Genomic DNA, 14,551 nt, shown 5'->3' on the forward strand with positions numbered 1-14,551 from the left:
GGACAGCTACACATCACACGAGGCACAGCGCTCATATCTATCTACACAGCAGATCAATACAAGACGCACTCTCAAAGCTCTGGTCAAAGCTCTCGACACAGTGTCCCCAGCCCTCACAGGCCCATGAAATCACCGAACAACAAAAAAATCCAGTAGCTTAACTCAAAATCAAACTTATCAGGTGGCAACCTCCTTTGCAGTCAAATCCAATAGGTGAGGAAGAGGTTTCTGTTTGAAAATACATTCATACCTGTCATGTCCGTTTCATATTTTGACAAGCAGTACAAAGTCATGATTCATACTCCCCATTTTAAAGGTCTATTCATTTAGACAGCTTCCATTTCCCAAACTTGCTCTTTGAACCATCATATTTCATTGGGAGGTTCAGATGCTTTTAAAGTAGCTCCCATATACAAAAGTAAAATAAATGGATAGCGCTAAGGCAGCCCCAACTCAAAATTGCGATGCTTATCGGAGGGTTTTTTGTAGGTAAATTACCTTATTTGTATTCAGGTAAACCATGAGAGGGAACAATAACTGCCATTAGTCATCACAACAGACAAACGTAACAGAAACACAAACACACACACACGGATTCACAGCTTCTGCACACACCAGTCTCCCCGTGCTTCCAAAAACCTGCTGTTTGATGTGAGTGCCCACTGCGCTCATGCAACACACATGCCCGAATGCGCACATGGGCACACACATAAGCACACACACATGCAAGCACACACATACACACATGCGCGTGTGCACACAGGCTGCACTCACAGAGACAGCGGTGTTCATATTTTTATAAAGTGTGCCTCTGAGAAAAAACGTGTGACGTCTTAAACCAGAAGAACATTGCGTATGTGGTATGAATTATGCATGCTTATAGTCTCTTATCATCTAAATGCATGTCTCTCTATTTGTCTGTTTGTGAGTGTGTGCTTTGCATTCATTTGGGACCTGAGATCCACCCCTGTGGAATGGAAATGGCTGAGAGAGTAAGAGAAAGGAAGACAGAGGAAAAGAGAGAGGGGTGAGAGAGAGAGAGAGAGAGACAGAGAGAGAGAGAGAGAGAGAGAGAGAGAGAGAGAGAGAGAGAGAGAGAGATGGGTTAGAGGTATAATGAGGGGGATATAGAACATGGTCACAGAAAGCAGTCTTATACACATGCATACATAGAGACACACAGGCAGATACAGATGTTTCCATCTGAAACATCATAAATTATTGAATGAGGGCATGTTGAGGCACGCATGTGCACATGCTCAACCACACACACACACACACACACACACACACACACACACACACACACACACAGAAGAGAAACGGCATGGTTGGGAAGCGAGAGGCCCTGTAGTGGCTCCCTTTGCACCAGGGAATGTAAATATTTCATTAGAGGAAACCCAGCTCCCTCTCTCCATCCCTTCATCTCCAGGCTCTGCCCCGTGTCCTCTAGCCAGGTCCCCCTCGCACCCCCCTCCCCCCCATCCCTGCCTCACTCAGCCCATCTACTTGACCCAGTGAAGGGCAAGCAGCTCAGACACAGATAGAGTGCCGCTACACCAGCGTCAAGAAGTCATTTCTTCAAATTACCATGTGGTGTTAAGTGCCAGCCACCAGAGGGGCACCAGAGTGCACGATTTCCACTAACATGAGGATGTATGGCTGTGAACCCAGCTGTGTGCGAGGCTGTGTGCATGTGTTTGTGTGTCTGTGTTGGTTCATACGATGATACAGCTGAGTGGTTCCAGCAGAAAAATGAAAGTTTATAAGCCTTGACAAAATGAGTAAAAGATTTATTAAATTACATTAAGTTGTGCATGTTATTATATTTTTAACCAAGTAGTACATCATTAGTTATAATTTCACATCTGATTCATCTAAAGAAAACTATTGCTAGCACATCATTTGAACATCATTACATACTGTTTATTGTTATTTAACTCATCTCAGTCTGTTGAGTCTTTCATGTTTCATGTTTTTAAAGCGCCTCTCTAATCAATGTGTTGAATGTCATGCTAGATTACCTCAAGTTCAATGCCTGATAAAGCAGAGAACGTGCTGTGGGGATCAGCGTCAGAGTCTTCAGATCCACAATACGATGTGAAGAAAGTGGAAAGCACATTCCCACTGAGCAAAAGACATGATTTCAACGTCGCCTAGACGGCTATGGGCCATTTAGACGTGTTTTAAACGTCTAATCAACGTAAGATTGTTCAGTGGGTTTACTTATATGTATAAATTTACGTATGCATGCTAGAGAGAGAGAAAACATGTAAATGAGAGAAAGGAATAGACAGGAAGGAGAGGGAGAAAGAACCTGCCTGCTTTCCAGCTGTGTGTGTGTGTTTGTGTGTTCGGGGCCATGCATGATAAAGCGAGGGAGGCAGGGGACCGGGGCCCCTGAGATACGGCAGAGACGTGAGTGATTGGAGCAATGAATGGAGGGACCCGGTATCGTAATTAGAAGTGCCACGCTCCCCAGCGGGCCTTATCATATTAGTGTGATTACATTGCGTGATTTATATGCTCGGGAGGCCTCCGTCGCTCTCGCTAAGCAGACTTTCTACACGGCACGAGGCTTTCACTCTTGTTGATTCAGATGGTTTATCTGCTTTTGGACCCGCTGATCAAAAAGTGGTATTGACTGACAGAGCGGTGAGCCAACGCACTGCTCCGGCTGAAGTTACTGCGGTTTTTGGTGGTGGCATTTTGTTATGGAGAGAAGATGATGTCATTGACGACTAATGCTTACTTTCATGCTGACTTCACTTGCATCAGGGCTATTTTAGCCTATTTTTATTTCCCTCATTTGTTATTTATGCAGTGTGCTGTTTTTGAACCATTCCCCTTATACCCTTGTATCATTTTCTCTTTCTTCTTTTGGGGTGCGATGTTTTTAAACAGTAAGCCCCTTGGGGTTTCTCTGTCTAACTCACAGTTTGCATTTCTTCTCTTCTCTGTTTTTTACCATTTGTATGTGCAGCTAAACTAAACCTAATACAGATAAACAGGCAGATTTTCAAAAGAATTTAAAGCAGGATGTGGGTGTAAATAGGCCCATTACAATCCACATGTGCTGCACAGCTTTCGACGTCTCACTCCTGTGTCACGCATTCATCCAGTTGTTGGGCCAGCATTAGATGAAGTCAGTACTTCCAATACTTTCCTTTGGAAGGGAAACCCTCTTATAGGACTGTAAAGTGTGTTTTATTTAGGTCTAATAAAAAATGCATCTAACTGTTCATGAAATTATTACACAATCATCCATTGTGAAAAGATGATGTATGAATTGCCTCGTATAAATATACTGTCTTGATTTCCCACTACAATACACAGAACTACATCTAAGTTGTATCAAGTAGGCTATTACAATCTGCTCGCATTTCTTTGAAAATCTGCCTAAATGGACCAAAAAGAAAAAAGCCATGTAACAACCTGACTGCTGGAAAACGACCAACTAAACTGACAGGCGTTGGTGTATTTTTCAGCATATTAGTTTTGCTTTTGGCAGAGTCTCCTCTTAAAGGCCTCTCCCGTCTTGTTTTCTGTTCTCTATACGGTCGGGACGACAGGATATGGCAGACACGCAAAGAGCAACAGGGAGAAAGGGAAGGCTCATATCAGAAGGCAAAGCAAACAGGGAGCTCTAATCCTGACAAGACCTCACTCAAAGATCACGGTGCTTCAAAAAATGTTGCATTTGGACTGGCTGCATCATAAGGACTAACAAAATCACTGGATAGACCAAAACTCACAAGCTAAACCCTTGGTCTTAGAAGCCAAAAAACAAAACAAACAAAAAAACTCCTGCATGTCTAACAAAAATAAGTTTCCCGACAGAAACGCAAATTCAAATCCAATGGCTGGAATTCCTTGGTGTACATCTCTTTTTCTCTCATTGACTGTCTCAGTGTTTTTGCGTCTCTCTTTTTCTCTCACACACACATACATTCCCTCAAGAGAGCATCATAAAACTGCCTTTGTGAAAGCTTTGCTGCAGCTTTCATGCCCTTTCTCCTCGCCCTTCCTGTGTGTGTGTGTGTGTGTGTGTGTAGACAGTAGGAGACGCTCTCCTCTATTGATCAGTGACTATGGTGACTCCTGATGTGCCATAGCCCTGTCTGTGATCATTGAGGGGTCAGACCATCGGGGCTCAGGGAGCAAGATGTGAAACCAAATCAATGTGCGTGTCAGTGGTTCAAGTGGTGCGAGAAAGGTAAAAGAATGTGTGTGTGTGTGTGTGTGTGTGTGCACGTGTGTGTGGGTGTACATGTGCGTGTGTGTGCATGGAGGGTATGAGAGAGAAAGCAACTGTAGTTATGAATTAAATTTGATTCATTAAATTTAATAACTGTTCATAATTAATTTAATAATAGACATTGAATTTCATAATACTCCATAAAATACTATGCACTCACACGCAGGCACATTTGCACACACACACACACACACACACAGCACAGGCTAAATATGACCAGGTTTACGAAGAGACTGCAACAGCTAGATCAGATCCAGATAATAAATATGGTTCTGATTTGGCTATCTGGATTGTTCACCCAAACACACACACACACACACACAGGGTGAAGTAGGGGGGAGGGGGGGGGGGTTCAAGGAATGAAAGTGAAATTTGCGATGCATCACATTAAAGCCAGAAGGAAGATTTATATTCAGAGGATGGATCTTGGCAGCCATGGCATACCTGTGTGAAGAGGCTCGGGGAGCGAAGGGGGGGTTTCTATTGATGAACTGACGTGGAGCAGAGACGGGTGTGGGTGCAGGATTGTGGTCCTGTGGGGATGCTGTCTCTATGGCAGCGATATGGGGCTCAGACAGAGGATTAGTGTTTCTGCTCCATAATCAATTTGCTGTCTGGATCCCATTGCACATCACCCTAAACATCCATTCCTTGCCTGATCCTACAAAATCTCTCCCTCTTTCTCCTTCTTCTTCTCCCTCTCCATCCGTTTCACTTGGGGGTTCATCTCTCCACCTCCCGTTCACCTCTCTCTTTGTTTCACTTTCAAGCCTTCCACTGCCCAGCATACATCATATATCCAAACATGAAGCTATCCCGAATATCCCCCTTGTTTCTTTCTACCCAAGTCACATGACCTTTACTAACCCCTTCGCAAACTGTTCCTCCTGCCAGTGTTCCATCATGACAGCGTGACATTTCCAACCAGACGATTTTCAACGCCCTTCTCCCAGCTAGAGTAGATTCTGCACCCGCTGCATTTTAGGGCAAAATGGAGGACTTTGGAAATAATTATAGGGTTTTGTGTGTGTGTGTGTGTGTGTGTGTGTGTGTGTGTGTGTGTGTGTGTGTGTTGTGTGTGTGTGTGTGTGTGTACTGTGTAGGGGTGTAGAGGTTAACCTTGACCAAGGGCAGACTATTAGCTCCATCCCACCCTGGGGTACAAGCTCACTGCCATCTGCTCCAGAGCGTAGGAGTCATAATACTGGCTGGCCAATCACTGACATATTGCATTTTGGCACAGTGCTCCAGCATTGGCCATGACTTTCTTTGCTGATAAAAGGAAGGGACAATATTTACACTCCAAAGAGGAAATATATTTTCCCACAAGCAACCGGCACCACAATATCAATGCTATAATTGAATATGAAGGTTCTATTTGTCTTTGTTTGATTTTTGGAAGCACAGGTAGATTGTTAGAGCGAAAAAAAAAAAAAAAAAAAAAAAAAAGAAGAAGAGAGCATCCTGTCCATCTAAAGGGCCTTTACTTCAAAGCGTGTTTTGTGGCAGATAGGAATATTTCCTAATTCAACCTTCATTTTAATAACAAAGTCTCACAGAGAATGAGAATGAGTCTCTGAAGACAGATGGGCTGGCATTTGCTGAGATCAGACAGTCAGATAGGGGCACAGGCGTCTGTTTGGGTTTGTGTATGCGGGTTCGTGTTTGTGTGTTTGCGTCTGCGGAGCGGGAGGAGTACTTTGAGATGAAAGCCCAGCGAGGCAGGCAGCGGGGAGACAGAGACGGTAGGTGGTGCTAGCAATGTTCCTGTTCTGGGCGAGGGAGGTGGAGAGGTTTCCGTGTCAGCAGATCAATAACGGTGACACGGGGCGAGGACTATCCATTTCGTCTGACACTTTTTGTCTGACACTCAGGCAGATAGAGATACAGCAGAAGGATACAGGCAGAGAGCGACGCAAACAAACTGTAATCGCGGCTGACAAATAATAAGGCTGTGTCTGTCCAGCCTGTCGGTTTCTCTCACTCCCTCTTTTGCGCCCACCTGCGTGCGCACACAATCAATTTCTGGATAGTATAAATGTAAATCCGATACTCTGTTGTATCTGGGGGGCGAGACTTGACCCCGGTAATGACACAACAGCTCGACTAAACACAAATACACGCATACACACGCACACACACACACACACACACACGCACACACACACACACACACACACACGCACACACACGCACACACACACACACACACACACACAGCATCAGCCTGCCAGCCTCTGTCTGTCAGCCCTCTTATTGGAGCAGGCAGATTGTCACCTCTTCTGATTCCAGCGGGCACACACAGATGAGAGCTACTAATTGCCTTGCTGGGCCACCGACGTGACTCGCATGTGACAGGATAGGATTGGAGGCATGGGAAGGTTGATGTGCATAGGTGTAGTGAGTCTGTGAGTGAGTGAGTGACTGAACAGGGAGTGTATAGGAGGGAGAAAGAGGTGGACGGTGTGTGTGTGTGTTATTATGAGAGTTGAATACTCGTCAGTCTCGTGGCGGCTGATGGTAGAAGGACCTCGCTGGGGAGGTTTTGAAGGGTCCTTAGTCCCTGCTCAGCAGCTGCTATAAAAAGGTGAACATGAATCATGTTGGCAGTCTTACCTTGGCCTGGCCTCAATGTCGTGCTGAAAACAATGAGGGAGAGAGAGAGAGAGAGAGAGAGAGAGAGAGAGAGAGAGAGAGAGAGAGAGAGAGAGAGAGAGAGAGAGAGAGAGAGAGAGAGAGAGAGAGAGAGAGAGAGAGAGAGAGAGAGAGAGAGAGAGAGAGAGAGAGAGAGAGAGAGAGAATAAAAAAAAAAGTTAAAATTTTAGCACAGGTGTTGTAGATAACACAAGAAAAGTAAACAAGATAATTTACAACAACTTGGTCCACAGCTGGTGTGGCTCTAAATCTGACCAATTAATTTTCACTTTCATCACCCAGTTGTGCTGATGTTTATTCATGACCAACAGCTCTTAAAGGAGCAGTTAGGAACAAAGCACTACCTGAGGTGAAAACATGATTCCCTTACTGGCTTTTGTGGTTTATTTCAATTCAGTTGAAAATATCATTGTCAAAACAATTGCTTTAGCACATGATCTGTGGACTGGCATTATGTGACAGCTATCCAAGTTTTAAATGCTAATGGTTTCTTTACACTGTAAACATCAGAGCAACACTGATCCATATTTTAAATTGGGTCTGCATCTGAAAGCTGAAAAGACATTATTTTACAAGTTTTACACTTTGTATATGTATATACTCATATACTCATATACTCAGTACTTGGCATGCCAAACACAATTCTTCTGTGCATACAGCACACTTTAAATTGCTGTCATGCACTACAGCCCAACTACTTGTTATACCACTGCTCGTCTCAATTGGTCTATTTTCAAAGAGGACCTTGAGCTATGGATCTGGGCAAATATTTGATCAAATATGGTTCCAAATATTTAAACTCATTGAGATTTTTTCTTGGTTTACTTTGTCAAACACGTTAATAGACTCAAAAGTCAACTTGTGAAATGTCAGAAAATGGTGAAAAATGTCGATCAGTGTTTCCCAAAGCCCAAGATGACGTCCTCAAATGTCTTGTTTTGTCCACAACCCAAAGATATTCAGTTTACTGTCATAGAGGAGTAAAGAAACCAGAAAATATTCACATTTACGAAGCTGGAAACAGAGAATTTTGATTTATTTTTCTTAAAAAATTACTCAACCCGATTAATCGATTATCAAAATAGTTGCCGATTAATTTAATAGTTGACAACTAATCGATTAATCGATTAATCGTTGCAGCTCTATCAGGGTCCAAAACTGACATCTGGAGAACAGACTCTTGATTGGCTGCCTGTTCCGCTGGCTCTACACAAAGTAGCATCTTAACTTCTGCAAACCTGTCCTCCTGTTTCTACACTGCTTGGGTGGTTAACTAGCCTGGCATTAATTGAAGCCTAACAGTATTCCCATGTGGTGAAACATGGCAGGTGTGAGGCCACCAAAAAGAAAAAATTAAGACAAAAAATCTCTCTCGTTTCACACAGTGCCTGATTATGTACATAAAATAGCATTGAAAACAGAGAGGGTGACACATTTCTATGAAAAATGCATGCAAATTATTTTGGCCAGTATTATTCTTGGCAGGTAGTCCAGATACATTTTATTAGCTTACCAGCCCTTAGCAGGTGAGCCAAAAAGTTTATTTCAGACACTGACACTGCATTTTAAGTTCATGAGCAATCAGTCTGCAACAGTCTGAGACATTAGCAGTCTCCACCCGCATCCAGCACTAGCAACATTTCTTGACACATTACACAGAAATATATAACTGAGTTTGCATTGCCCTGGTTAAGCATAATGTGTTATAAACATGGCTTCTTGGGTACTTACTATCATCATTACTCATAAAAAGTCAGACATCGCTGCCAGCTGCACATGAACTCATATGGAGCTCTCTCTCATGCTACAAAATGAAAATGTCCCACAGAAAATGCTTTAAGAATTCAAAATATAATAAATTAGTTTGTTCAGTTCCAATTAGTCAAATGGGGAATGAAGATGACTGTACTACTGTCTAGGAGCCTCATGAGAGCCTGGCTATATCTATTTACCAGGTCCTTTTAAGTTAATGATTCTATGTGTACAAGTGTTGAATTAATAATGCATATTTCTGTGATATTTCCTGAGATGGCACAACATAATGCTAGTAAAATGTGATGTTATCACACTCCCAATTGTCTGCTCTGTGTTTTCATTTGGTCCAATTAAGGAGTTTTTTTAGTGCCATTATCTGTGAATGAAATATGTTGATAGAAAGAAGCTCACAGGAGCTGTAGAGCTTAGTTCTGATTGCAGCTATCACAGCTAACTGTTCAATAATATATTTAGAGAAAAATCATACCCTGAAAGCAGAATAGTACTTAATTTAACAATGTGTGTCTTATTCATCTGGCCTAGGACAGTTCAATCAATATGTGCAAACATTAAAATGTCTCCGACAGCTAAAAGAACCCAGACTCATCTGTCATCAACAGATCCAACCTGAAACTGTTCCATTCATAATTAAATTGAAATAAAACATTGACTGATCTGTACTTGAACTTTTAAAATCACATGAGGTTTATTTCATAATTGATAACTGCGCTATTCGCTCTTACTACAAATCAGTAATAGGATAAAGACTGAGCCTTGTTTCCGTTGAAACTCTAATAGCTTGCACAAATAACTGTGGAAGTGATGCTGTTTCTTAAAACGTGGGTGGGTATTTCTATGGAAACATCCACTAGTTGTTTGCATGCAGCAGTGCTGGAGAGTGATGGGCGGGAGAGAATGGAGGGATCTTCTGTTAAGAAAACTGATTTAATTGTCATTCCCAGAGATCTCCTATAATGATGCCTCTAGCTACTTGGATTGTTTTAATTTCCACACCTCTGAACTAGAAAATGTGAAACCTTTCAACATGGGAAGCTCATATCTTTATGGCTGAAAAACAGTGGAGAAGCACTCTGTCGACACTACTTTGAGAATGGTGAAGATAAGCACTGTGTGTGATGTCTTCAAAAAGATTGTGAGCTTTAATAATGAGCTTCAGCCCGTTTAAAGGACGGGTCATTAGGCAAAGGATGTGTTGTTTCAGATCAGTCTCCACACTGCTCACTGTGACCCGGGTCAGGACCGGGTCAGACCACGGTCACTGGTGCGGCCCTCTAATGCCTGGCTAATGAGGGATGCTGGCTATATTTTCCAGCCAGGGGTCCTAACAGCTTACACATTAATGAGCCCACCGCCTCCGCTTTTCCAAACACACTCGCACACAAACGCACAAAAGCAACCTCACAGAAACTTTTGTGTCATACATGTGAAAATGCACATGCACACATCCACCCACACACCCACACACACACACACACACACAAATTTGGGTCAAAAGAATGGGTATGTGAGCACTGGAGCATGTGAGTGGGTCTTATGCATGAATGTTTATCTATACGGGCTTGGAGGCTTAATGATTTGTGTTACCTGGGTATCTTTTCTGTAGCATGGGTGTAAACTGTGTGTACTCATCAACAGTTAAAATTTTTGGTTTAAGACATACAAACAAGATTGTATATTTTTCCTCATCATGATATCGAGGTTGCTATACCTGCATCATGTGCATGTCTGTTCTGTGCATACTTGTGCATCCCTGTCTTTTCCTGTGGTCAGTCTCTTCTCTGTGCTCTCTGTGTATCTGTATGGGTGTTTTCAATGACTTTCTGCACTGTGCGTTCCCGTGTGCCAGTCAGGCAGAAAGATAATTTCCTGCTGGATGACAGATCTGTGTTTATTAATCACAGTCATCAGTGGATAGACGAGTAAACACAGTGTGTGGCTGTACAGCTGTTTACCTACTGGCACTTTTTATTGATTTAATGACAGATTTGCAGATTACAGGACAAAATATGGAGGCCGAGCAATTCAGTAATAAATGGACTTTTGGACGTGTGTGTGTGTGTGTGTGTGTGTGTGTGTGAGTACACCTGTGTCTTAATGTGTGCACTAGCAAAAGCAAGAGAGATTATGAACAGAACCGATGGTAATTTGTTTGTCTGACCTTAAGCAAGCAGACTCACCTCAGTTATGTGGTGGGTTCTGTGGAGAGTGGTTTAAAAGATGGATAACAATCAGGAAGAAAATATTTCATACCATGGGTCTGCTCCATCCCATAGTCGTATTGTCACATGGCTGTGGTCAGTGGGCTCTTGATATGCATACAAAGCAGTGTTCACTTTCCTGACTTGGCTCTGAAGCTGGTAGCTTTTCTATCTTGTAAATAGCAGGAATCAAGGCACTACTTCCAAACATGCTGGAGGCAATAACTGAAGCTCACAGGTGATTAGATTGTGATTTACAGGAAGAAAAAAACAATAGTTAATAGGGGTCAACATGTTATGTATTATTAATTAATTAATTTTCACTCTAGCAAAGCTGAGGACGTTGGTTTTGTTATCTCTGTTTTCCAGTGTCAAATCTACTCATATTTTGGTCTCAATCGTGGCATTTAAATCCCAAGCTCTACTTTGCCCCCTTCCCACTGTAACCAATGTGACTATGGATCCCACAGAAGCTAATGTTGCTAGTTGATTGTCCATGAAACTGTGGAGGTGAACATGCTAAAAAATGTTGTATCAAGGCCAAAAAAATGCATGAGTTGGTATTCTAAAGATAGATTTAAAGTCACCCTGAATCTTTTTCTCCCCCTCACTCCCATACATGCAACTACCAGACCCATTCACAACAAAATCTATACATTCATGCACCTACACATACAACTGGCTTGCACTGTGTGCACACACATACACATACACATGCCTGGATAACAGATTTTCTCTATACCTCCCCAAAATGCACACACACACACTCCTCCCATGACCATACATCTCCAAGTAACAGTGTCCATTACTTATTCCAGCAATAACTAACACAAGAGAGCAAACAGGGTAACCATCGGCATTCAATTAGGGCCTTAATGAACTTGGCCCACCATGGATTCATTTCTCAGCCAGAAAAGCAATCTGCACATCAGCCACAAGCATTACTGCAGCCTCCCTGGCCCTGCACAGCATCACAGGGGAACACTCAACCCTCCCTGCCTGCCTGTGGTGACTACAGTACAGCAGGTGACAAATGGACCAGTGGGATATTTTAATTTGGGGGCCTATAAGCAATAAAAGCCTCCTCTTAAATGTTTAAATGAGAAGTGAGTGAGAGAATGAAGTGTTGCAGAGTCTGGACACAGGTGTAAGTAACATGCTTGCTCTTTTGGCTCTGTGTGCGTGTGTGCAAATGCATACTATATCTACACACATGCTCCAGTGTGAGTGAGTGGTATGCGAGCATGGGAACCTAACCTTGGTGCAGGGACCGGTATGTAAAAGAGAAGGGGCAGTGTACCCAGCTGGTGTGTGTATGTACAGCTGGCAAATAGCCAGAGGACAAACATAGTTATACTTGTGCCTCATCAGCCAACACTGCCAGATTTATTTGCATCTCACTACCTGCACCATAGTTACACAGCTGACTCCATGAAAGGAAAATTACATTTCTCAACGTGAATCTAATGTATGCCCTGATAACTCAAGCCAGCCTCTCCTCTCAGCTGGAATGTAAATGTGCATGGTGGCTCTTGTTTACATATTCCTTTTGCTGTTTGCAGCACAGTCGCATAGTGATTAGGGAGACTATCCTTTAACTAGAAGGCCTGCTGGGCTCAAGCCCCCCTTACAGCAAGTAGCCACCCTGCTGAAGTGTCCTTGAGCAAGACACTGAATAAGAAGGAAGACTAATTTCTCCTTCAAGGGACTATAGCAGCCAGTAATGTAATAACTGCCAGAAAATGTAATAACTTGTCAAAATGTAATAAGATGTCCCTCTGAGCTGAAAATGTAATTTAAACCGTTAATGCAGTAAATTTCCAAATAATGTAATAAAATCTCCCTTGTACAGTACTGAGTGCCAGTTTCATGTTGTGCAAAAAACAAATGGGTTGGATATAAGTTGACACACTGATGTGTTAGATCCTGGTGGTTGTTTGAGAGTTGTGTTTTAGTGTTTGCATCAGATAAACTGTTTGTATAGGTGATGATCAGATCACTGTTGGATAACAGGTGAGAGAAAAAAAAAAATCCAAAATCCAAAATTAAATTCCATTATTAGTCAATATTATTAGATTACAGGTAAAAAAAATAAAAATAAATAAGAAGCCCAGTAATAACTGCCAGATAGTTTAATAAGTTACTACATTATTGGGGGGGGGGTCATATTGGTGAGGAGATTTTATTACATTATCCGCCAATTTTGTATAATCGCCGGTTTTATTACATTTTCAACTCACTTAGAGGAACATTTTATTACATTTTGACAAGTTATTACATTATCCAGCAGTTATTACATTATTGGTTGCTACAGGGATCAACAGAGTATTACCAGAAAGTGAGGTTCCACCACATATGTAGACAGGTTGTGCTGCTGACAATCCTAAATGATTTTAGTTGTCAATTAATAGCTCATGATGTTAAACATGCGTACTGTGGAGGGGAGTTCTTCTCACCTGCTGTCTGGGGGCGGGTCCTGGCGCTGCGATGAGGACCTCTGCTGCCACCGCAGGCCCCGCCGCCTCGGCCTGGTCCAGCAGGCACAGCTGGTGTGTGATGCTGGCCATCTCCTCCTGCAGCCGCTCAGTGTGGACGGTGATCTCTGCAATCTTCTCAGCGGCGGAGGCTGTCAGGAAGGCCTCTTTAAGATCCACCAGGTGGAGGGTCCTCTTCTCCTCTAGACGCACCAATCTGTGGAGCTCGTCAAACTGGCTGTTCACGTAGGCCTCCAGCTCCTCTGTGGACATCTAGGCCATGTAGATGAGGAGGCGAGAGAGAGTGAGCGAGCGAGAGAGAGAGAGAGAGAGAGAGAGAGAGAGCGAGAGAGAGAGAGAGAGAGAGAGTGAAGTGGGTGAATTTTAGAGAAGCATGTCCACAAGTGACCAAGATGGAAAGATGTATTAAGCTGTCATTCCAAATGAACTTGAATGAGCTACTTTAGTGTGGGCATGAATCATTGAGATATAATCGTATAACACAGAAGCAGGGACAGACATGGAGCCCATAAATGAGGAAGTAAAAATAGAGATGAAAGGACAGTAAAAAGAGCGGAGGAGATATGAAGTGAACATCCAGAAGTGAAAGAGACAGACAGGAAGAATGGAGACAAGATAGAAATGCGCATAGGATGACCAAAGTATAGGGGCCATGGCTAAAAGTAATTTCTGTCTTTGTGTATTTGAATGTCATTTTTATAAGGCCGTTGGTCTCTGTCATGCTGAAGCTAATTGATAGCATGAAGCAGTTCTGGAGGCAATCTCCATGCGTCCCATCTGTAGATAGAGACCTCAGAGGCTCCTTCTATCACAGCAAGCCATCTGTTTGGCTTTCAAGGCAATTGAACTGCTCACTGAGATTCCTTTTTAATCCATTTCCCTGTTCCCCAACGAGGCTCTCTTTAGCTACGACTCATTACTATAAAACACCTCAATGAGCAGACAGCCCCCTACAATCCTTCCCACTGAGATGGCTCCACCTTGAACCCAGATGCTGTCACGAGGTAGAGCACCCCACGGTCCCTTATCATGATCTCCGCTCCAGAATATGTTCTCATCGCTTCAATTTAGCTCAGCTGCTCAGTCTTGCCTCTTCCCTTAAGCTGAACTTCACTCTCTTCCTTTCCGTCTATTTCTTCTTGTTGCCCCTCAGCTTCCCCCTCTCCAGT

The 14,551-nt window shown here is 42.9% G+C and overlaps 1 protein-coding gene across 4 annotated transcripts in view; it reads right to left on the minus strand.

The window, feature by feature from the left end:
• The window catches only part of trim44 (tripartite motif containing 44), a 56,875-nt gene that overhangs the window by 15,427 nt on the left and 26,897 nt on the right, over positions 1–14,551 (minus strand). For 3 of the 4 annotated variants that reach the window (XM_071529148.1, XM_071529146.1, XM_071529147.1), the window contains exon 4: positions 13,344–13,634. In XM_071529148.1, the coding sequence (XP_071385249.1) occupies positions 13,344–13,634 (291 nt within the window). Of the gene's footprint in view, positions 1–6,874; positions 6,898–13,343; positions 13,635–14,551 lie in introns of all 4 variants that reach the window. The other variant, XM_071529149.1, reaches the window with a different exon arrangement.

Source organism: Centroberyx affinis, unplaced genomic scaffold (assembly GCF_046629955.1).
Source record: "Centroberyx affinis isolate AG114_WGS23_722 - 3 ecotype Tasmania unplaced genomic scaffold, CSIRO-AGI_Caff_v1 ptg001770l_1, whole genome shotgun sequence".
Taxonomy (NCBI): domain Eukaryota; kingdom Metazoa; phylum Chordata; class Actinopteri; order Beryciformes; family Berycidae; genus Centroberyx; species Centroberyx affinis.